The 24,138-nt window shown below is 50.0% G+C and overlaps 1 protein-coding gene and 1 pseudogene across 3 annotated transcripts; both read right to left on the reverse strand.

Annotated features, from left to right (window-relative positions):
• Nucleotides 1-7,999: 7,999 nt before the first annotated feature.
• On the reverse strand, nucleotides 8,000-9,673 carry LOC100347588 (transmembrane epididymal protein 1A). Of its 3 annotated transcripts, none has more exons than XM_089330362.1 (2): nucleotides 9,500-9,673; nucleotides 8,000-8,817 (listed from the first exon to the last, which is right to left on the reverse strand). In XM_089330362.1, the coding sequence occupies exon 2, from the start codon at nucleotides 8,735-8,737 to the stop codon at nucleotides 8,162-8,164; it is 576 nt and encodes a 191-aa protein (XP_089186488.1). In that variant the 5' UTR covers nucleotides 8,738-8,817; nucleotides 9,500-9,673; the 3' UTR covers nucleotides 8,000-8,161. The 3 variants fall into 3 exon arrangements, with proteins under 3 accessions (XP_089186488.1, XP_089186487.1, XP_002716519.1); XM_089330361.1 differs by lacking the exon at nucleotides 9,500-9,673 and adding an exon at nucleotides 8,942-9,208; XM_002716473.6 differs by lacking the exon at nucleotides 9,500-9,673 and having other exon boundaries at nucleotides 8,000-9,210.
• Nucleotides 9,674-15,592: 5,919 nt separating this feature from the next.
• On the reverse strand, nucleotides 15,593-19,350 carry LOC100356054 (protein arginine N-methyltransferase 2 pseudogene; annotated as a pseudogene).
• Nucleotides 19,351-24,138: the final 4,788 nt, after the last annotated feature.

Below are 24,138 nucleotides of genomic sequence, written 5' to 3' on the forward strand. Positions count from 1 at the left end.
CGGCCCCTGGTCCCCAAGGACAAGAATGGCCTTTTGTTCCCTGACACCTTCCGCAGAACTTGGAAGGCAGTAAATGAATGTTTATGGCATGCATGAGTGAAGCAATAAATAAATCGCCCCAGCAATGACTCATCCACCCAGGCGTGCGAAGGGCTGAGCACCAGCGGCTCTCAGCTGGCCGGCGTGGAGGAAGCGCGCCCGTGGGCTGGGTGGCCTCGCCCTGGGCACCTATGCGGAACATGCCCCCACGCAACACGTCCGCTGCGCGGCCTCTGCCTTTGTACTCCAGCCCGGGCGGGTACACCGCATGCCCCGCATCCTCCTCCTCTGCCGCGAGGCCGGGCGTTCCGGGCAGCCGCAGAAGAGGTGGCGCGGCCCGGGCGGCGGGGGCGGCGCGATCCCTTCCCTGGGGCGCCGGGCTCCGGACATCGCGAGCGAGCCAGCGTTCTGGCTCCGGCTCCCGAAGCAGCTGGGGCAGAGGACTTGCGTTCACGGTCATGGCCTCGTCCCCTGCTGCTAGGAGCGCAGCAAGCCGCGGGGCAGGGGTGCCGCGCTCGGGCATCCGGGCTATCCTCAGGCCAGAAGCCCCTTTGCAACGAAAGGATGCCGGCTGAGGGTGGCAAACACAACCGAGGGCAGCTGGTACATCCGGGATCCTTGCTCGCCTCCGTCAGCACCTAGTTCCATCCCCTTGGCAAAGTACGTTTTGGTTTCAAATTTAAAAAGAAAAATCAAGCGCATTCCACAAGTTAAAACAATCAAAAGGAAAAAAACCACAAAAACCAAGTTTCTCCTCGGCCCTGAGCCCCTAGTCCCCATGCCCCAGATTCCGTGCGGTCCCGGCCCGGTCCGCGCAATCTCCAGGGGGTGTCGGGCAAGAGGGGGTGGAGGGCGCAGCGCAGAGGAGCAGGGGGCTGCCAGCAGCAGAGAGAAAGGCCAGGGTATTCTGCGGAGGCCCCGGCGGAGTCTGAAGCTTCCCTCGTCCCCCCCCCCCCCCCCCGTGGGGGGAGGAAGGAGTCGGGGGAGGGGTCGTGAAAGGTGTGCCGAGGCCCCTCCAGCACTCCCAGGCGACCAAGGAGAGGGAGGGGTTTCAGTTTGCACGCAGCGTGTGGAGGGCGCTCAGTCACCCGACCAGCGACCAGTGAGCCCACTCAGTTCGCTCCCCGCATGGCTCCTGGGGTGAGCTTCCAGTCCCGTCTCACCAAGACGGGGGTAAAACCTGGGCGTGGTGTGACAGCGGGTGAAGGCCTTGTCCTGAGCACATTGCCTTCCTCTGTCACTGTCCTGTCTACCCGGTCTGCACAGCCAGGCACCTGCGGCTGCAGCCCGGCAGCGCTACAGAACACTGCAGGCCCAGTTCTGCCCTTTAGAAAGAATGCCCCCACCCCCGCCGCCTCCGTGGTCCTGGGGCCACCTTTCTCTGGTGGGAGAGGGACAGGGAAGAAGAAAGGAGGCGGTGTTGGCTGCTCCCTGGGAAGAGCTGCGCTTGGTTTCCGTGTGCAGACCCGCTCCTGGCTGTCCTCTGTGCGCGGCCTGCTGTGTCCTGGTTTGCCTCGCCAGCCCCTCTCTACCCGTTCCCAGCTGAGTGCGGCTCTGTCCGGAGCCCCTTTCTCTGAACCCTCTCCAGAGATACCACCCCTCTCTGCGGCTGGAGTGGCCATTCCCTGGCTCCCGCTGCCCAGATCCTCCTCTTCCTCTAAACTCTGGCTGCCTCCAGAACACCTCAAACATCACAGCCCTACCTAGTATTCGTCTCTTCCCTTGCTCTCCCCATCCTGGTTCTCACTGTGTCAACAATTGCAGTTACTTTGCTGCCAGCCGCCTAAGCCCTGCTCTTCCCTGCATTGCTCAGTCCACTGAGGACCTCCAGCCCCGACACCCACTCGGGAGCCAGGTAGAGCAGCTGTGCAACCCCAGGGCCTTTCCTGCTTCCTGTTATCCAGGCGCCGTCAGTGGTCAGCTTCCCAACAGGTCTTTCTGCTTTCTGGTTACCCTCCTCCAGGCTGCCACATGGAGCCATAATCCTTTATATACATATATACATATAATTTTTAAAATATTTACTTATTTATTTATTTGAAAGAGTTAGCGAGAGGCAGAGGCAGAGAGGGGGAGAGAGAGGGAGGTTTTCCATTCGTTGGTTCACTTCCCACATGGCTACAACAGCCTCCAGCCGATCTGAAGCCAGGAGACAGGAGCTTCTTCTGGGTCTCCCACATGGATTCAGGGGCCCAAGCACTTGGACCATCTTCCACTGCTTTCCCAGGCCACAGCAGAGAGCTGGATCGGAAGTGGAGCAGCTGGGACTCAAACAAGCAGCTCTTTTCCAAAGTGGATATTTGAGCCTCACTTCCGGATGAATGCCAGTTCCTTAAAGTGGTCCAGGAGGACACTGACCCCTGTCTGCTCACCTGCCTTCAATGGTCCATCACTCCCAGCTCAAACACCAAGGACCAATTAACTTTCACTCACTTCCTCAAAAGTCCATGCTCCCTACAGCCAGGGATTTTCCAATGGTCCCTTCCCTCTCACCCAAATACTTCTCCATCCTTCTTTCCCATGGTACTCATTCTTCAGCTTCCTGTGGGAACGTCTATTCTGATCTCCAAGCCTGGCTTAGCTGCATCTCATCACAGAGCTTGACAGAGTGTACTTAGATTACTGCTTATTGGATCACCCTTTCTCCTCCCACTGAACCGAGTCAGCTTGAAGGCAGGGACCCAGGCATCTAGGGCAGTTTGTCATTCTCAGGGCCTAGTATGGAGTCTGACTATATAATTGGTGCTGAGCAATTACTTAGGCAAACAAATGAAAGAACTGCTAGAAACAAATGAAGATCAACCCCAGGACCCAGGCTAAGGCTGTTCACTCAGAGCTTGCTATAGCGAGGGAGTTCTCTACCATTGTTTGCCTTTTGGCAGGGATCCAAAGGCAAGCAGAGGAGTGGAAAAGCTTTTAGTGAGAAAAAGAGAGGTTTCAGGTGTGCTACGGGCATGGGGAAGCTGTCGACTGGCTAGCTAAAGGGAACATCCCAGTAGCAAGTGCAGGTATTTGGCTCCCACTGATGGAAGTGGGGTGAAAAGCTGAAAGTGGGCCAAAAAATAAGGAGGCTGTTGGTTGTCAATCAAGTCCTTATCTTTTTGAGCCAATTGTTGCAGGAGTCATCGTTTGGCTTCCTGAACTGATTACTAGAAGCAGTGAACTGATTTCCTACAAGTCTACACTCTGTGTATCTACAAGTTCCAGGCAGCAAGCAGGCTTCCTGGGCTGGTTACTGTAGATACTGAATGGGTTTCCTAGGCTGCTTGTGGCAGATTGTAGGCCAGGGTTCTATGTTTATATAGGATTTGGTCATCATTCGTTTGTGTATTCAGTCTCTCACATTTAGAAAAGTCTCTCATTTATTGAGCATTTACTGTATACCATGCTCTGTATTAAGCGTTATACATGTAGTATCTCATGTATTCCCCCACAATATCTCTATGGGGAAGACAAAACCTCCCCTTAAGCCTGACCGTTCCCTTCTTTGAGGCTCGTACTGTACACATTTCCTGTCTCTGTGCCTCTCGGTGCTTGTGGTCACCCCGAGAGCTCCCTGAGGCCCAGGCTCTGGGGCTCCTCCGGCCCCAGGTTGCTGTCTTGACGCCATATCCTTGTGCTCCCTCAGTGCCTTCCCACAATGCTGGACTCCCCATCTGGATTTCCCCATCTTCAGTGTCCTTCACCTCCAAACTTCTTGACTCACCCCCTCTTAGTCATCACCAGCAAAGGTTTCACCTTTAAAATATAAACCCTGTCATCCACTCTGCCTTTGAAATAACTTCCCATCCACTTAGCTCTCTCAGGTAGTAATTAATTCTGGATGAGGGCATTAGGTAGATTTCAAAATACTTTTCAGGACTTTCTAAGATATTTAAAATGTATAATGTTCATAACCATATTAAAAATCCTCTAAATATTATTTTTAATCTTTGAAAATAAGTATCACCTCCTGCACCTTCCATACTCTTTCGCCCACTAGAAAGAACCCAAAGGGGAAAGTCCAGGCAGCAGTCAGAACCCATAGGATGAAATTTCTTTACAATGAAGTGCCTGGTTAGGCTGCTACCTGCCACACCAGCATCCCTTATGAGTGCGAGTTTGAGTCTTGGCTGCTCCAGTTCCAATCCAGCTTCTGCTAATGTTCTTGGGAAAGCAGCAAAAGGTGGTCTAGATACTTGGTCCCCTACCACCCACATGGAAGACATGGATGGAGTTCCAGGCTTCTAGCTTTGGCTTGGACCAGCCCTGGACGTTGTGACCATTTGGGGGGTTACCCAGCGGATGGAAGATATCTCTTTCCCTCTCTGCCTCTCTCTGTAATTATGCCTATCAAATAAAATAAAATGAAGCTCTTGCTATTTGGAAGGTCTCCAAAAATCATGGCAAATGCAATTGATATAAACCATGTCTGAGTGGCCCATGTTCCAGTATGCAGGATATGATGGTTCATTTTATGCTAGCTTAGCTACACTATGGCACCTGGCTGTTCAGTCACACATCAGCCTAGATGTTGCTGTGAAGGGATTTGAAAGATCTGATTAATATTTAAATCAGTAGACTTTGAGGGAGCAGACTGCCCTCTAAAATCCAATAAAGATCTTAGAGGTGAAGAATGGGGTTCCTGAGGAAGAAGGAATTTTGCCTCCAAGAATGCCCTGGGACTCAACACTGGCACACCAACATTTTTCTGGGTCACTGGCCTGCTCCGCAGATTATGGATTTGCCAGTGCTCACAATCTCACAAGCCAATTCTGTAAAATCTCACTATCTGTCTGTCTGTCTTCTATCTATCTATCTTTATCAACATCTGTCATCTATATATCTATCTTTTTTTTTTTTTTTGACAGGCAGAGTGGACAGTGAGAGAGAGAGAGAGACAGAGAGAAAGGTCTTCCTTTGCCGTTGGTTCACCCTCCAATGGCCGCCGTGGCCGGCGCGCTGCGGCCGGCGCACCGCGCTGATCCGATGGCAGGAGCCAGGAGCCAGGAGCCAGGTGCTTTTCCTGGTCTCCCATGGGGTGCAGGGCCCCAAGCACCTGGGCCATCCTCCACTGCACTCCCTGGCCACAGCAGAGAGCTGGCCTGGAAGAGGGGCAACCGGGACAGAATCTGGCGCCCCGACCGGGACTAGAACCTGGTGTGCCGGCGCCGCTAGGCGGAGGATTAGCCTAGTGAGCCGCGGTGCCGGCCTATATCTATCTTTTTTTAAAGATTTATTTTATTTATTTGAAAGACAGAGTTACAGAGAGAGAGGTCTTTCGTATGCTGATTCACTCCCCAGATGGCCGCAATGGCTGGAGCTGTACCGATCCAGAGCCAGGAGCCAGGAGCTTCTTCCGGGTCTCCCACATGGATGCAGGGGCCCAAGGACTTGGGCCATCATCTACTGTTATCCCAGGCTATAGCAGAGAGCTGGATCAGAAGAGAAGCAGCCGGGACTAGAACCGGAGCCCATATGCTGGTGCTTCAGGCCAGGGCTTTAACCTGCTGCACCACAGTGCTGGCCCCTGTATCTATCTTTATAAACTAACTATCATCTATCTACCTCTATATTATCTCTCTATATGTCTATTATCTATCATCTACCAATCTACCCATTATCTATCTATCTCTCTATCATTTATCTATCTCTCTGTCCATATCCTAACACTAACACCCTGGACAGCGGCCAGATGTGCAGGAAGTTCTCACACAGCCCAAGAGAAGACAAACAGGACCAACCTCTGTCAATCACTCTTCCTGTCCCGCACCACCCCCACCAAGCCTCTAAGTCCCCTTTCCCAAACCAGGCCTAGGCTCTGTACTGCTCATTCCTGTTTGTGACTCTAGCCTTCCCATCAGTGTGTGATGTCACGAACATTTTAAGCCTCTCTTTTCCAAGTTGAAGAAGGAAGAGTCTTACCACTGGTCTCTAACAAAAAATGACCCCTGCCCCCCAAGAGCTGGGGAGCCACGTTGACCCTAAGGCATCCTGAGAATCAACTTGTGTGAAGTCTCCAGGGCTCATACAATTTGGAGCATCTCTTTTAGGAAAAAGAATCCAAGAAAAAAATAGCCTTTGCAAATGTTCAGTGACGTGTGGTCCTGTGAACACCTCACTAAGGCTCCTTCTGGGCCCCTGGACAGGACATGTAAGGTAAGGGGTTTTGAAGCTTAAGTTTTATCGGTCTCAGGGTACCAGTCTGGCTCTGCTTCTGCGTTTTTTTGGGTGGTGACAGAAAGAAGGAGGATGGCCTTTCCCTGGCTCGGGTCCTCCTCTGCCCGGGCTGGGGAGTTAGCTGGGCCTGGCCTGGTGCCAGCTGCTTGAGAAAGACGCAGTTCTCTTCCTCTGAGATCCAGGCTGCCTCTCCTCCAGGGTCCTGACCTGTTTTCCTTTCCCTTCCTTGCTCCCTGCTCTGATAGAACCCCCTCATCCCAGGGCCCCGGGCCTGCTTTTCAAATTCCTGTGCACTGCTTTTCCCGAGTGTGTCCAGAGGTATTCTCAAATGGCCCTGTGCGGCGCACTGATCTGGCATCCTGCAGCCCTCTCTCTGCTGCTTAGAGCTTGACAGTCTCCATAGGGAGCATTTCTGGCTGCTAGCTGGGGGTGCGATTGTAACAGCCTCATGATGCATACTTTTATTCTTTTTTAAAATTTATTTTCATCAATTTGAAAGGCAAAGAAGGGGGAGGGAGAGAGAGAGAGAGAGAGAGAGAGAGAGAGAGATCTTCCATCGACTGGTTCACTCCCCAAATGCCCACAATAGCCAGGGCTGGGCCAGGCTGAATCTAGGCACTGGAATTCCATCTGGGTCTCCAGCAAAGATGGCAGGGGCCCAAGCACTTGAGCCATCATCTGTTGCCCCCCAGGACGCATAAGCAGGAAGCGGGATCAGAAGCAGAGGTGATATGGGATGCAGGCATTCCAAGCAGCAGCTTAACCCACTGCGCTACAAAGCCCACCCCGACGTTTTCCTCTATGTTCCTTCTCCAATCTGCTGCCACCATCTCCTCTGTTCTTCCTGCCTCTTCCAACTTCCAAATGGTGGCTTTATCCATCCCACTGAAGCTGACTCATGCTATTAGAAGCAATGGATTTCTAATAGTGCCCAGGCATAAATCATTTTTAAATTGTTTGCTGTCATCTACTTCACTGTTCTCATTAACATACAAATTTACTGCTCATTCTGGCTGGAACACGATGGGCTGAACGTTGCTGCAAACGCCAGGGGCTGACGTTTTCGGGTTCCATCTCAGCTCTGAGTCCCGGCATCTGCAGAACCATGGAGCTCCCTGACAGCCCCCTCTTCACCCCAGCTTCGTGGCAGTTCTTTGCCCTCTGCTCTCATCAACTGAGATTTGAGCCTTTCCTTTGGTTTTGCCCAGAATCACTCCCACAAGGCATATGCAGGCGTTTCTGAAACAGCTGGAATAGTGGAGCTTTTTTGGACCAAAGCACAAAACAATCAACACTTGTCCTGAGACCATGCTCATTTCTGTCCTGACATTTGGGCAGCTTCAGGCCTCCTTGCTCCCCAGCCTGGAGACTCCGCTAAACTGCCTGACTTCCAGCCTCCAGCCCTAACCTCGGCATCAGAAGTAGTTTCACTCAGGTTAGGTTGAAAAACAAAACCACAGCTCACCTGTGCTTCAGCCTCAGTGCTACTATGGGGGGGTAAATAAAAAGCCAGGCAGGAATGCAGACAACAAGAACCTGCCCATTGTGCCAGACCAGATTCCCTCCTCGTGTTGAAATGCTGCCATTGCAGGCACACCCAGCACACGCTGAACCGCCGGCGGACAACAGACGCCACCTCGCCAAGTCCCCACCAGTCTCAATTTCCTCCTGTCTCTCCCTTCCCTTGGAGCCCAAAAGCCGCCAAAGAGAAGCACTGAGTTGCTCTCCCATCTCACATGTGCCCTGCTGGGGATCACACCGAGTGAACAGAAAAGACACAGACCTGGATATCACAGAAGGATGGATCAGCAGTCACCTTAGGAGCTGGAAGCTTTATTTGGGAACAAAGAAGATGGTTCCTGGGATGGAAACCACACTGCGGATTCCAGATATTTCCATGCCATGCATGTGGTAGGGCAGCCTTGAAACTGCTCACAACCGGCATAGCACAAAGAGTCTGCACCTAAATGCCTCCATCCTGCAGCACGGCCTCTGCCTTGAGCTTCTCCAGCTCTTCGCCTCTGGAGTCTGTGGGGCACAGCTTGTAGCCAGCACCAGTGGCCTCTGTCCAGGAGGAGAAGCGATGGTGCCAGAGACTGCAGAGGCCATAGGTAGTGGCCAGTATGGCGATCCCCAAGGCCAGGTGCCAGCAGAAGAAGATGCCGAGGAAGGCGATGTCCGTGGGGTTGTCTGCCCTCCAGGGTTGTCCGGAGGGGGGCATGTACAGCAACACACTGAGCTGTAGCAACCAGCTGCTGAGCACGAGCCCCATCCAGGTCTTGAGCACCCAGAGCTGCGGCTGCTCAGGGACCCAGACCTCGATGCTGAGCACCAGGGCGACCAGAAGGACGGGCACCATGAACAGGACGTGCACTCGGATCTCCAGGGTGCTCTTGTTCTCCAGGTGGTTTGCCATCAGCAGCGCCAGCACATAGAAGGCCAAGGCCTCGGCTGCTCGCTCCAGCTTTACCCACTGCCGCTCCCGACGCCACTGGCTCATGATGTCCACCACGCCACTGAACACGAAGAACCCGTACATGGTGATGTGGTGCCAGGCGTCCTTGAACAAGAATGACCGTTGTGGGTCTTTCCAGTCGATTATCACCAGCCGGTTTACTCCTGGGGGGAAGAACCACTCGGTTAAGATGCCTATCAGCGCGATGCTCACCTTTGCCGCTCCTTCCCCTGGCACCAGCTGCCACCGCCCTCGCTTCTCTCTTGGGGAGAGAGGTGGCTTGAGGACCTTCTGTTTCCGCAGCAGGGCCAGAGACACCAGCACTGAATAATAGAGTGAGTACGAGAGGAAGAACATTGCAGGCATCAGGTGTCCTAGGAAGGTGCCCATGGCTCCGGCGTGTATGTCGGGACCAACAGGGCAAGTGCTGGCAGAGCAGCACCCAACGAGGTTGTCCGTAGAAGCAGGTGCTGGCTGAGTCCTGCAGAGATCCCCCTGCGTAGCCCCGCCTCTGCCGCCTACACACCACACACACACACACACAGACACGATGACATCCTCGCTGAGGACTCCAGGGCCACGCCCCAGGGTGGGACGCTCTGGGAGGCCTCTGAGTCATCTCACTTCAGCCTGCTGTGCAGGGGAATTCTGCACCTACAGAGAGAGGGCAGAGAAAGAGAAAGGGCTCCAGCAAAGCAGGCTGGTGGAGCGGCTCTCTCACATCCACTCTCCTGGTGCCAGGAACATTCTATATATTTCTCTCACTGAAATTCCTCAACAGGGGCCAGCGCAGTGGCCTAGTAGATAAAGACCCCACCAGCGACGTTGGCATCCCCATATACGCACCGGTTTGAGTCCAGGTTGCTCCACTTCTGGTCCAGCTCCCCGTTAATGAGCCTGGGAAAGCAGCAGAACATGGCCCAAGACCCGCATGAAGCTCCTGGCTCCTCCATCTGGAGAGTGAACCAGTGGATGGAAGATATCTCTTTCTCTCTCTCTCTCTCTCTCTCCCTCTTTCTGGAACTGTGCCTTTCAAAATAAATAAAGGAAAGAAAGTCCTTAACAACTCCATCAGGGAGTGATAAACATGTCTCAGAGGGCAGATGGGACATGCACAGGGGGACGCACCTGGCAGCTGGCACAGGGGAGCCAGGGCAGGCACCCGTGTCTGCTCAGTTTACCAAGTCCAGAGTCAGTTTGTTCATGGAGAAAGGATTGGATTTCAGTGAACACTTGCCAAGTCCTATGAGAATGGGCAAGGCACTTGGTCTTCTTGAGCCTCAGTTTCCTGCTGTGTAGAATGGGAATAATAATTTCTTGGGGAGATTAGATGGATAATGTATGGAAAGCAAATACTGATACATAGTAATACTCAAAAATGGCAGTGATGATTAACTTCACCATTGTTCTTGTTAGCTTTCTCTGTTGAATTTCCACAATCATAAAGTTATTCAGTGCTTCTATAAATGATATCAAAGCAAGAATCATAAAGAAAACTAGTGAGCTACTTAATCATGTTTAGAAACTCTAAAGTTTTTATTAATTAAAATTAAACATTATTTTTAATTGATTTACGCATGCATTAAAATCAGTTTAAAAATGATTTTTTATGTTTTACTTTCATTTTATTCAAAAGGCATAGAGAGGCAGAGATAGAGGTAGAGCTTTCATCCACTGGTTTGCTCTCCAAATGGCCACACAGCTGGACCTGTGTCAGCCAGGCGCTGGGAGCCAGAAACTCAATGCAGCGCTGGCCAGAAGCCCAATCCGGGTCTCCCATGTGGGTGGCAGGGACCCTTTGAGCCATCACCTGCCACCTCTCAGGTGCACACTGGCATGAAGCTGGATCCAAAGAGGAGGTGGAACTAGATATTGGGCACTCCATATGGAATCGGCCATTCCAAGGGAATAAAGCAAATTTCAGAAGAAAAAGAAACCAGAAAATTGTACACCCTGTGTATTAAAGTGTTAGTCTCCTTACAATGTGGAGACTAACTAAAGTTAAAAACAAACACCTCAGTAGAAAAATGGACAAAGGACATAAAGTAGCTCTTTGCACCAAGAAAAACAAGAAATACCTAACAAATACGAAACTCAAGGTATCACATTTCACTGGTAAGGTAAGGACTAATCACAATATCAGCACGCTATGGACTGAGTGCTTGTGTTTCCCCCAAATTCACGTGTTGAAGCTCTAACACCCAATGTGATGGTATTTGGAGTTGGGGACTTTGGGAACCTTTGGGTTTGAATGAGGTCATGAGGTTGGGACTCTCATGAGGTGATCAGTGCTCTGAGACAGAGAGAAAGAGAGAGAGATAGAAAGTCTACAAACAGGCAATGAGGAAAGGCCATGGCCAGCCCCTCTGGAACTGCGAGCAAGGAGCCCCTGTTGTCCATGCCACCTGTCTAAGGCATTTTGACACACTGACCAGCGTGGAAGAAGCAGGGGGACCGGGTCATGGCCGCAGCTGAGACACATGCTAGGAAAAGCCTGGCTGAGCGTGAGCTGACTTTCTTTCTTTCTTTTTTTCTTTTCTTTTTTTTTTTTTTGACAGGCAGAGTGGATAGTGAGAGAGAGAGACAGAGAGAAAGGTCTTCCTTTGCGGTTGGTTCACCCTCCAATGGCCACCGTGGCTGGCGCACTGCGCTGATCCAAAGGCAGGAGCCAGGTACTTATCCTGGTCTCCCATGGGGTGCAGGGCCCAGGCACTTGGGCCATCCTCCACTGCCTTCCCGGGCCACAGCAGAGAGCTGGCCTGGAAGAGGGGCAACTGAGACAGAATCCGGCGCCCCGACCGGGACTAGAACCCTGTGTGCCGGTGCTGCAAGGTGGAGGATTAGCCTAGTGAGCCGCAGCACCGGCCATGAGCTGACTTTCACAAGTGATTCTGGTGAGGGAGCAGAAAGGAGAGAGCTGCAGGGCAAGCTGCAGTCCTCGGGAATACCTACATGCTCACGAGCATAAAGGCATCCCTGGGAGGGCTCAGAGAGAAACAAGGAACACATCACTGCACAAGGAAGGCAAGGTGATCCTTGCTGCCAAGAGGCCAAGAACTTGGCTGAATGGGCCGGCACCATGGCTCAATAGGCTAATCCTCTGCCTGTGGCGCCGGCACCCCGGGTTCTAGTCCCAGTAGGGGTGCCAGATTCTGTCCCGGTTGCTCCTCTTGCTGTCCGGTTTTCTGCTGTGGCCTGGGAAGGCAGTGGAGGATGGCCCAAGTCCTTGGGCCCTTCACCCACATGGGAGACCAAGAGAAGCACCCGGCTCCTGGCTTCAGATTGGCGCAACGCAGTGGCCATTGTGGGGTGAACCAACGGAAAAAGGAAGACCTTTCTCTCTGTGTCTCTCTCTCACTGTCCACTCTGCCTGTCCAAAAAAAAAAAAAAAAGAAAAGAAAAGAAAAGAAGTTGGCTGAATAACGTTTGCCTTCTAGTGACGGAATCAGGTACTTGGCTAAGGAAATATCTAAGCCAAGTGTGTAAAGCGTGACTTTGGTTCTTCCCGACTACTTATAATAAAATGTGAGAAAAGAAAATGGAATTGAAAAAGAAATTTTAACCAAAAAGGAATCAGAACTCAAAGGTTTGTAAAATTCTCACCCTAACCATTTTGCAAAGAACCAGAAACTCGAAGGGTGTGGCCGGACAGCGCTGTGAGTGAGAGGCGGGAACGGATGTGAGCCACAGCAGGAAGGTGGCCAGTTTGCTCTGAGGAGGAGACGCGGGGTGACACAGGAAGGCTGTGGGGCTCATTGGACCCCCACGGGACCAGACCAGAGAGCACCACAGCTGCAAGCGCGAGCTGGGCTCGAGACCAGGGAGCAACCATCTCCACGGGGCAGTCAGGGATCCTCGGGGCTGTGTCCTTGGTTTCTAAAAGCGGAAGCCATCACTCTGATTTCCGCAGGTCAGCCCAGGCTTCCCAGGGCGAGGGGTGTGGTCTCTGAGCCTTGGAGACAGCACCTGCCTGGCAAAGGCACAAGGAGGCGGAATTATTGCTTGCATGGGTCCGAGGGCAGAACCTTGTAAGCCAACAGAATTCTTCTTCAGCCTTAAGATCGGATGAGGTGTGCCTGGCTAGATGCTGGACTTGTTTGGGAGCTGTCACTTCTCCTGTTTCACTTCTGTCTCACTTCTCCTGTTTTTAACAGGAAGGTCATGGTATGTCGGTCCCACTCAGATTTTTGGAAGCACACACAACTTACCCGAGCTCACAGATTCACCGCTGGAGAGGAATTTTGCCTCAGGATGGGTTGAACACTTGGCCCCACTCGCATATGCTTTAGATCATCTTTACATGAGGATGCTGTGATGTCAGGTAGGTAGGTAGGCAGGAGCAGCTGGGGAGGGGCCACAAACCCCTCATCCAGCAGAGGCACCAGGGACCCTGCCCTCTGCTGGGACCCATTCAAGACCACTTACTTGGCAGTTTAACTTGTGCTTAAAGTATCCTGATAAAATGGGAGCTCAGCCAACCCAGAAAAGTCTAATTTAAAACCACATGTGCAGACAGCCCAAAGATATACAATTCCCAGCTGTCAATCACACATGCCAATCAGGAGTGTCATGGCTTCCTCACTAGTCAACACTCCTCATCTCTTAAGGATAAACAGCCCCAAACCAGGAAGAAAGGGGCCATCTGCTCTCCTGACTGGCCCAGTTCTTTGGCTTCACTCTCCCTGCTTTCGTCTCTCTGAGCTAGAAGGCATTACTCCATCAGCAAACAGGAAGGGAGGCAAGCTGGTGACACGGTGACAGACTCAGGTGAGGCTTCTGGGACTGCATGGGCATGGAGTGAATGTATTTTATGTATTCTCGTGTGAAAAGGGCAGGAGCTGTGGGGCCCGGGGTGATGCGGTATGAGCTGAACCTTTGTGGCCCCCCCCCCCACCGCCATTCCCACATGGTGGCTTTGGCAGTGGCACCCTTGAGAGAATTGGGCTTGGACAAGAGCATGAAGACAAGGCCCCCAGGATGGGATCCATGGCCTTTATAAGAGGGAGGCACAGGGAGAAGACAGCCAATTGCAAGCCCGAAAGACAAAGTGGCCCTCCCCAGAGGCCGGGTCTGCCAGCATCTTGATGTTCTGTTTTAATGCTTTTTATTTTATTTATTGGAAAGGCAGAGAGAAGAGAAACAGATGTTGCAGGAGGCGGCCAGAACAGAGGTTCTTACCTTCCTGTAAGAAAAGCATTTCAGACGAGCGGCAGGGACTGGCAGCGAGCAGGTTGAGGGGGCAAGGACCCGAGCGCCCAGCCTGCATTCAGAATGGGTTCCTATGGATGTGGGGCACAGCCTGTCCTCTTCTACCTCCCAAGGCCTCCTCAAGGCAGTGGTGTTAGGCGGAATAGCCCCCTGGGGGTGGGGCTGGGCTGGGAGATTCCCCTGAGATGATCCCGTGTCCCCCGCCAAGGTTACTGTTTCACGTGGGCAGGGCTTTTGATGTGCGAATGCTGAGCTGCTTCCACAGCTTGCTTCTGAGCCTATGTTCCTTTCCTCATTTAACCACATGAAGTGCGCTCCTAACATAAACCTTCCCACCTAACACAGAGAGATTCCGTCCACTGGTTCACTCCCAGGTGCCAACCAGGGTTGGGTCACACTGAGGGCAGGAGCTGAGGACTCAGTCTCCAACCTGTGTGGCGGGGACTCAGCTCCTAGAGCCACCACCTGCTACCTCCTAGGGTGCACACTGTGAGGGAGCCAGAAGCGACAGTGGAGCTGGGACTCCAAGCCAAGCACTCTGAGAAGTCCCAAGTACCACCTTGCCCACCTCGCTATCTCGATTTTGGACTTGACAGCTTCTAGAACTGTGAGAAATATTTGTTACTTAAGCCACCCAGTCTATGGGCTACTTTGTTATGATGACCTGAACTGAATAATTAATTCATTGACTCCTAAGTTGTTCGTGTTTTTAAATTTCCACAAATGTGTGAATCTTCTAATTTTCCTTCTATTATTAATTTCTAACTTCATCCCAATGTCTTTGGAGAAGATACCCTGTATGACATATATCTTTTTAAATAGAGACTTCACTTGTGACCTGGAAATCTCCCCTGTGCACATGAGAAGAATGTGGGGCTGGCATTGTAGCACAGTGGGACACCGGCATCCCACATGGGCACTAGTTTGAGTCTCAGCTGCTCCATTTCTGATCAAGCTCCATGATAATGTGCCTGGGAAAACAGCAGAAAATGATCCAAGTGCTTGGACTCCTGCACCCTCGTGGGAGACCTGGAAAAAGCTCCTGGCTCCTGGCTTCAGGCTGGCCCAGCCTTGGTCATTGCAGCCATTTGGGATGTGAACCAGTGGATGGAAGATCTCTTTCTCTTCTCTCTCTTGCTCTCTTACCCACTCCCCCCGGTAACTGTCTTTCAAACAACTAAATAGATTTTAGAAAACAGAAAGAAGAATGTGTATTCTGTTGTCAGGTAGAGAGCTCTGTGTGTCTGTTAGACCCACTCGCTCTATCTTCTCATCTTCTGATTGTACTGGCCAGTGCTGAAGCTTCCAATTATTATTACAGAGCCATCCATTTCTCCCTTCAATTCTGTCAATTTTTGCTTCATATGTTTTGATAATCTGTTATTAGGTGTATAAAGATTTATTAGCATTATATTTTCTTTCTATATCAACCCCTTTATTAACACATAATGTCCTTTTCCATTTCTCATAGGCTTTTTTGACTTAAAAATCTATTTTTTCTGATAAAACATAACTACTTATGCTCAATTTTGATTATGATTTGCATGGAATATCTTTTTCCATCCTTTTACTTTCAACTGATTTGTGTCTTTGGATCTAATATGAAACTTGTAGACATCATACAGTTGGATAATTTTTAAAACCCACTAGTCTCTGTCTCTTGATGGGAGAGTTTAATCTCTTTTTTTTTTCATTAAAAATATTTATTGAGCATGTACTATGCACCAACACCTAATTTATCTGGAAGACATCTACACACTGTACCATCCCATGCAGAGGCACAACGCATGCATCCCCACCTGCAGCTCTGACGCTGAACACAGCAGCTCGGCGTCCCTGCACACACCACCCACACAGCTCCATGCAATCCCACTTCCCCTAGGTGGAGTGGTTGGGCCGACGGCAGCAAGGTCAACACCAGCACATGCCATGTGAACGCCACGGTCCCTGGGGTACACCAGCTCATATGTGTGCGTCCTAGGAGTTCAGAACTAGACCTAGCTGGGGAACACTGAGCCACAACCGACCCATGGGGAGGCACTGTAGGCACCCCTGGGCGAACACCTGGACAGCCTATTCTACAGGGCAGACACTGGGCAGTGAGTGGTGTGGGGCCCAGCCATGTCTGTGAAGGGCCCCGACGATGCCTGCCAGGCGGGGAGGGGTCAGGCGGAGCCCACGTCCACAGACTGCACAGGGGCACAGGCAGCAGCTGGCTGCGTCTTGATTCGTGTGTGCTCGTCCCTTGAGATACGCACCCTGTTTCCCAAAAGAACACTGCTGTCATGTCCAGATGGGAAAGAATTTCCAACTTTTTGAGATGTGGGGTCTTGTCTGGAGGTGACCGCCCAGCTCAGAGAGATCGACATGTGGTTTCTCCGCACTGGGTACCTCTGCACCACATCGCCTGTGACCACATCGCCTGTGTGGACAGGGACTGGGTCATCCATCATGAATAGCGTCTGCTTCCAGTGTGCGGTGGGGTGCAGTGGGCCAGTGCTGAGCACCTGTGGTGGCGGGCCATCCTGCAGGCTTTGGAAGTGCACGCTGAACCAGGCGGTGGAGCCATGCAGGGTGTCTGCCCTCTGGATATCAAAGTGCAGCTAGCCCCACATGGTCTATAGATCAGAGATCTGCACAGTTCTCATGTCCAGCTGTAATAAGGTGCAGGGCTCAGACAGATAGTCTTCCACTTTCAAAATGTGATTATACTTGGGCTTCGAAAAAAACTCCTTACTTGCTTAAGATTTGAGAGCACTGAGGTTGAACTCGTAGGTGTTGTCCCAGAAGAGCACCTTGCTGTGGTAGTCCTGTCGGCACTGCAGGGTACCAGGTGCGGCGTGGCTGATCTCGGCCACATGGCCCATCCTTCTTCAGGCAAACAGGAAGGACGCGATCGTGAACTTGAACAGCGGGCAGGTCCCCATCCACTCAGACACAGGCACGTCCACCTGCCCGGGCAGCACCACCTCCTCCACCTTCTGCTGGAACACGTGATGGTGTCTGTGTGGCCATTTTGCTGTGCACTGCGCCATCTCGCTGGCCCCCACTGACCCACGACATAGAAGGGGCTGATGATCCCAGGGCCACAACTGACGGCCAGGATGGCTTTGCCCTCCAAGGCTTCCTTATTCTGCAAGGATGGCACTGCGGTATTTGGTCTTTGGTCTGCCAACCTCTCCAAGCGAAGTTTCAGGGTCTCATAGCTGCCAAAGTACTCCTCCTCCTGCCACGCGTCCTCGGGGTCGTACTCCTCCGTGGGCCGGCCCGCATGATTCGCGGTAATGTGCCCGCAGCAGCCTGCCCGCTCGCCCCACCACTGCTCTGCAGGTCTCAGGAAGAGAATCCTCCTCCCTCTCAAAGCACCGAGCCGGTTCTCATCAGTGGCGGCGCAGTCTGCAATGGCCACAAATTCCTCTGGCTGCACTCCCTCCAGGAAGAGCTCTGCCTCACCGGGCGGGACAGCTTCCGCTTCCTGAGACGCACCCCCACCCCCGGGGCAGTCGCCTGTCGTGGTCACAGCTCCCTCAGGCTCTGCCTCATACCTGCTGCTTTTATTATTTCATTTTTATCCCCTCCGTTTCTCAGCCACATCCCCCTGCTGAGTCCTGTATCCACGCCGCCAGCACGAGTGGCGGAGGGTGCCCATCGGGAGCCAGAGTCACCGCGAGTTTCATCTCTTAACATTTAAAGTAATTACTGGTAAGAAGAGACCTGCTTCTGTCATTTTGCTATTTGTTTGTCATAAGCCTAATGGCTATTTTGTCTCTCATTCTCAGCATTATCCTTTTCCCTTGGGTTAACTTAATTTTTTGGGTAATGAAACAATTTAGTCCTCTTCTCAGTCCTTTTCACATATATTCTACAGCTATTTTCTTTGTAGCTGTCCTGGGAATTACATCTAACACCCTGAAGCTAAAACACTCTAATTTGAATTCATCCCAGCTTCAGTAAAATACAAAAGTTCTGCTTTGATATAGTTCCATTCACTCTTTGAGTCATCAATGTCACAAAATTGCATACTTATGCATTCTGCATCTGAAAACATGGCCTATTAATTTTTAATGCACCAGTCTCTCGAACTGAATAGAAAACAAAATGCAGAGTTACAAGCCAAAGTAACACTACCACCTAGCTAATAATTGTTTTTTAAAAGATTATATTAGTTTTAAGGACCAGCATTATTGCATGGTGAGTTAAGCCACCACCTGCAACACTGGCATCCCGTGTGGGTGCTGGTTTGGATCTTGGCCACTCCACTTCCGATCCAGCTCCCTGCTAATAGCCTGGGATAGCAGCAGAAGATAGCCCAAGTGCTTGGGCCATGCAGGAGACCCGGATGAAGCTCCTGGATCCTGCCTTTGGCCTGGCCCAGCCCTGGTCATTGTGGCCATTTGGGGAGTGAACCAGCGAATGGAAGATCTTTCTCTCTCTCTCTCTCTGTCACTCTGCCTTTTAAATAAATAAATAAATAAATAATAAAAATCTTTTTAAAATTACGTTAGTTTTAAAATCATATAAAACACAAAAAAGCAGTGATAACTTGAAATTACAGTAACACTAGTGTTTATATGTGTCCAGTATTTATATTTACTGTACTGAGATCTTAGCTTCTTCACGAATTTCAAGTTACTGTCCCATGTCCTTGCTTTCATATCAACCAGCAGGAATTTTGAAAATTCCTTGCAATTCCTCGAAGAGTGGTAGATTAGTCCATTTTCTATTGCTTTAACAAAATGTCTGTGGCAAAGTATTTTATAAAGAGAGGCATATTCAGCTCACAGCTCTGGAGGCTGGAAGTACAAGAATGGGGTGTTTGTTTGGACTCTGGTGAGGGCCTTATGGAGGGTGGCACCATGGCATCAGGGAGGAGCACATGATGAGACAGGAAGCCAGAGAGCTTTGCAGGAGTCAGCCTTGTTATCTCGTAAGAATTCACACCTACATTAGCTGGGGTCCCATGAGAATGACATTAATCCTGTCAAGGGCAGCATCCCAATTACCTCATCACCTGTCACTGGGTCCTACCTCTTAAAGGTCCCAATACCTCAGTGCCACCACACTGAGGCCCGAGTCCTTGGGGAACAAGCTACATCTAAACCGTAGCATTCTGCCCCTGCCCTGAAGTTCAAGTCCATCTGGACAATGAAAAATGCAGCCATTCCATCCCCAGCAGTCCCAAGTCTTTTTCTTTTTAAATGGATGCACAAAAATTGTCCACCTTTATGGGGAGCCATGTGATATTTTGATACATGTAGTGTTTAAATCAGGGTAACATCCCTAAAAACACCATTTCTTTGTGATGAAAGATTTAAAAATCCTTTTTTTAGTTTTTAAAAAATATACAGTATATTAGTGTTAATTATCATCATGCTTTGTGCAATAGAATGCCATAACCTGTTCCTCCTATCTAATTATAACTGAGAACCTATTACCCACCTTTTCCCCATTGCTCCCTCCCTGCCACTCTCCTGAGTCCTGCTGACCATGCTCAAGCTTTTCAAGACCAGTTTCTTTAGATTCTACACATGAGGAAGATCATGTGACATGAGTGAGATCATGTGATCTTTGAGATCATGTGGCATGAGAGTGGGATCATGTGACACATGAGTAAGATCATGTGACATTTGTCCTTCTGTGTTTTGCTTATTTCACGTAACATAATGGCCTCTAGTATGCATCCATGTTGCTGTAAATGACAGGATTTAATCGTTTTCTGGCTGAGTAGTACTCCATTGTGTGCATGTACCACACTTTCTTCATCCATTCATTATACAATTTGACATTTAGTTTGTTTCCATTTATTGGCTATTGTGAAAAGCACTGAAACAAACATGTTAGTGTAGATGTCTATTTGACATACTGATTTCATTTCCTTTGTATGTAAGCCCAGTGGTGGGATTGCTATATCATATGGTAGTTTTATTTTTAAACTGTATTTTTTGTTTACTTGAGAAGGAGAGAGAGAGAGAGAGAAAGAGAGAGAGAGAGAGAGAGTTGTAATTCATTTTCCAAATGCCCACAATAGCTGAGCCAAAACTGGGAGCCAGGGATTCCATCCAGGCCTCCCATTTGGGTGAAAGGCCTCAATCACTTGATCCATCATCACTGCCTTCCAGGGTCTACATCAGCAGGAAGCTGGAGTCCAGAGCTGGAGCTGGGCACAAATGCAGGTACTCTGACCTGGGACACAGGTGTCCTAACCAGCATCTCAACTGCTAGACTAAATGTGTGCCCCTGGTAGTTCTCTTTTGAATCTTTGAGGAACCTTCATGCTGTTTTCCATAATGATGACACTAACTTGCATTTCTGCCAAAAGTGTGCTAGGTTTCTCTTTTCTCCACATCCTCACCAACACTTGTCATCCTTTGTCTTTTTAATAATAGCTACTTACCTAGAAAGCGGTGATCATTTTGATTTGCATTTCCCTGACGATGAAAGGTGTTGAGCAACTTATAAAATATGTGTTGGTCATTTGTCTGTCTTCTTTTTAAGAAATGTCTATTTGTATCAACTGCCCATTTTTTTGATTGTTTGGATGATTTTTTTTTTTGCTGCTGAGTTGGTTGAGTTTGTGCACACATACATAAACATACATTAACTCCTTGTAGATGTATGGTTTGCCAATGTTTTCTTGCATTCTGCAGATTGTCTCTTCACTCTGTTGATTATTTGCTTTGCTTTGCAGCTTTAGAGTTTGAGATACCAAATTTGTCCATCTTTGCTTTTGTTTCCTGTGTTTCCTTGCCACTTCAGCCGTCCTGAAGCAGTTCCCCTACATTTTCCCTTGGCAGTTTCATGGTTTCAGGATCTTGGATCACTCTTTCAATTGGATAATTTGATTCATTTACATTTAAGGTAACTATTGATAAGCAAGGTCTCAGAACTAGGGCTGGTGCTGTGACACATTGAAGTAACACCTTGACAGTAGGGACTCCATTTTGGAGAACCTAAGACTCCATTCTGGGAAGGTACCCCCCCATACACCATGAGACTCTGATCTGAAACTATGATCTAAAACAGTTGAACAACAGCAGTCCACTACGTCACACTTGGCAGAGCATAGAAACCCCCTAGCATGATCGCTCAAGCTTGGAAGTGGATAGGCTGCACCTGGATTAATGATAAAAATGTAATTTGTCTATGTCCTACATATGATTAAAACATTAGCATAGTTATTATTTTAATTGTCTTACATGTTTAATCTATCCACCGTGTTCACAGCATTGGAGCATTCTGAATTTGTTTGTGTAATTGCCCTTACCAGTGAGCTCCTGTCTCTGATGCTTTCTTCTTGCTATTGTCTCTGTTTTAGTTTGAAGAACTCTCTCTAGCATTTCTTGTAGGACAGGTCTGGTGGTGACAAAGCTTTTTAGCTTCTGTTTGGGAGGTCTTTATCTCTCCCTTATTTCTAAATGATAGCTTGGCCCTTCAGTACAATGAAAGTCTCACCCACTTCCTCCTGACCTGAAGGGTTTCTGCTGAGAAGTCGGCTGTCAGGTGAGTTTGAACACCCTTGTGGGTTATTTATTTCTTTTCTCTTGTTTTGAGAATTTCACCTTCATTTTTACTCTGTGAAATTTTTTATGATGTCTTAGGGTAGACTTGATTGAGTTGAATCTGACTGGTGACCGTTGACCTTTCTATACTTGGAGAATTATATCATTTTCTAAGCTTGGGACATTTTATGGTATCTGTGAATAAGCTTTCTACCTTTTTGGTATTCTCAAGTCCTTCAAAACCCAATAACCCAGATGTTTGCATTTTTAATGCTGTGCCAAAGTTCCCATAAGCTTTCTTCAGTCCTCATCTCTGTTTTATCATGTGTCTCCTCCGGGTGTGTTTTCGCATAGCCTGTCTTCAAGCACACTTATTTTGCCTTCCGTTTGATCTAGTTTGCAAAATGATGCCTTTGAATTTTGGTCTGGTGTACTTTTCAGCTGAAGGTCTTATGTTTGGTTTTTAGAAATTGCTCCGGTCCTTCTTCTAAGTTTCTCTAACAAAATACTGAAATGTTTCTGTGTTTTGTTGAAGTCCACTGAGTTTCCCTAAAACACCTACTTTAAATCTCCTGTCCTAGCACTCACACACAATGGTTGCTGTGTGATTGGCTTCCAGAACCTTATTTTGCCCATTAGGTGAGGTCATGGTTCCCTGAAAGTCTCTGATGCCTGTTAACATGTAACAACATCTGCTCACTGAAGGATTAGGCATTTATTTAGTTTTCACAATCGGGCTTGGTTTGTACCTGTCCTGTCAGAAAATCTAAGCAGATTGCTTGTTTTCTCCAAAAGCTGTGGTTACTGCTGCTATTTGAGTTGTAGCAGGTGCCCTAAATCCAGGTGTGTCATGAGTCTGTGGTTGCTTTGTTGTCACTGTCCCTGGCTGAAGTTTTTCCCAAGTCTGCACTTGGTTTGTTGTTCATGATGGACTTGAGGAGTATTTAAAAAGTTAGTCCATCCCTGTGAGCTTCTGCCTGAGGCTAGAGTGGACCCAGACACTTTATCCAGAATCACGGGCTCATTTGGTAGGATTCTGCCCGGCACTGGGCTCCACCTAGGGACTGGCCCTAGGCTTCTATGCAGTGATTTGGTGCCTACCTCCTTCTCTCCCCAGTGACTCCCATGTTATGCTGATGGGATTGGGAGAGGAGAGGGGTGGGGAAGTCCATAGCCACCAGTGCCACATTGCTGGGCTGCACCCAAAGCCCACAACCTGTTGAGACCAGGGTAGCACATGGGCTGGACCAAGGCCCACTCTGCTGTGGGCTGCCTGCTGTTGTAGTGTACTATTGGCCTGGGATTGCTGAAGCCAGCCTCAGGTGATGTTGGCTGGAACACAAGTCCAGCCAACTGGGGCCGTGGGTCTCCACCTAGCACAGGGGTGGACGCTCTGTTTGCAGCCACCAACCTGGAGGCAGAGGCCTTTGGAATTCCTTCAGTGTTGGGTTTCACTGCCCTGCACTGAGTTTCAACACAAAGTTCTTTGCTTGCTTCCCGGTCCTACTCCCTAGCGGAAATAGTCTTTCTCCATGCTGCGCTATCTGGGGTTGGGGGAGCAGTGGTAGAGGCTGGGCCTTAGCTACCAGGCTGATGTGGGTCCAGAGGCTGTGTCTGTGGACACTGGCCTGCAGTCAGGGACTGTGGGGCTCTGTAAGGTACCAGGTTTCACTGTAGTGGGCCTGGTACCGAGCTCCCAGGCTAAAACCTGGACTAATTCCCTCTCCTCCCAAGTGGGAGGCATCTTTTCCCCAGCTTCATTGCTTGGAGTTGGGGGAGAGACGATGCAGGCTACTCTTTCCTTCCTGCCTTCTTCAGTGCATCTTGTCTTATTATTATGCTAAAACCGTGTGCTGTGATGGTGCACCTGCTTTCCTCTGCTCCTGCGAAGGTAGTTTTGTGCATGCCTAGCTGTTCAAACAGCTGTTTCTGTGGGAAATGATAGGAGGCCCTCACTCTGCCGCCATCTTGCTCTGCCTCCTTCCCATAGTCTCTCCTTAATCAGATGTCACTCCAAATCTCTGTCTAAAGTCTCCTCTGAGACTCAAAGCAAATTCGTTCCAGTTGTGAGCCCTGGGAAACAAAACCAAGTCACACCTTCTAAGATCTTTGATGGGACAAGCACGGGGTGAACTAGGGAAGTGAAACGGAGTAGCCAGCCCAAAGCAAGATTGAAACCCAGAGGGGCAGACATTAACTCCTAAAGCTCCGAGTCTGGCATTCTGTGCACCCCACAGTGGGAGAGGAGCCCCCAAAGCCGCAGGCAGCTGCACACCCACAGTTTTGCTAGTCACAGACCATATGTCTGATCTCTCAGTTGGCAGGCTGGTATCTGTGGCTCTCCAAGACCGCTGTTGTATGCTGCTGGTTGCTCTACCTTTCTGGGGTTCTGGCTGCCAAGGTTCTCTGGTAATCCTTCAGTTCAGGCAAACCTCTGCCCGGCCCCCTACACTTTCCTGTGAAATCTCAGTGGGAGCCACCATGACCCCGTAACTCCCGCACTCTGCACACCTGCAGAGTGCGCACCTGTCTGTGCCCCCAGGTCCTGGCCCTCCTTGAACTGCTGCTCACACAGCCGTGGCGCACTTCACTGCAAGTGGGGAGCAGAATCCTGAGGTGGCCCTGGGCAGTGAGCCCATTCAGAGAATGGAAGCCCTTGTGCACTTCTAGGCCTCGGCCTGTGAGGGAAAGGCCACCTTGCAGATTTCAGAGACATGGTTAGGCCTCTTCTCATTTGATCCAATGCAAATCAGCTGGCTCCCTTTTAGCCTCTAACCT

This window comes from Oryctolagus cuniculus, chromosome 4 (genome assembly GCF_051225735.1).
Source record: "Oryctolagus cuniculus isolate XC-2025 breed Fujian yellow rabbit chromosome 4, ASM5122573v1, whole genome shotgun sequence".
In the NCBI taxonomy this organism is placed as follows: domain Eukaryota; kingdom Metazoa; phylum Chordata; class Mammalia; order Lagomorpha; family Leporidae; genus Oryctolagus; species Oryctolagus cuniculus.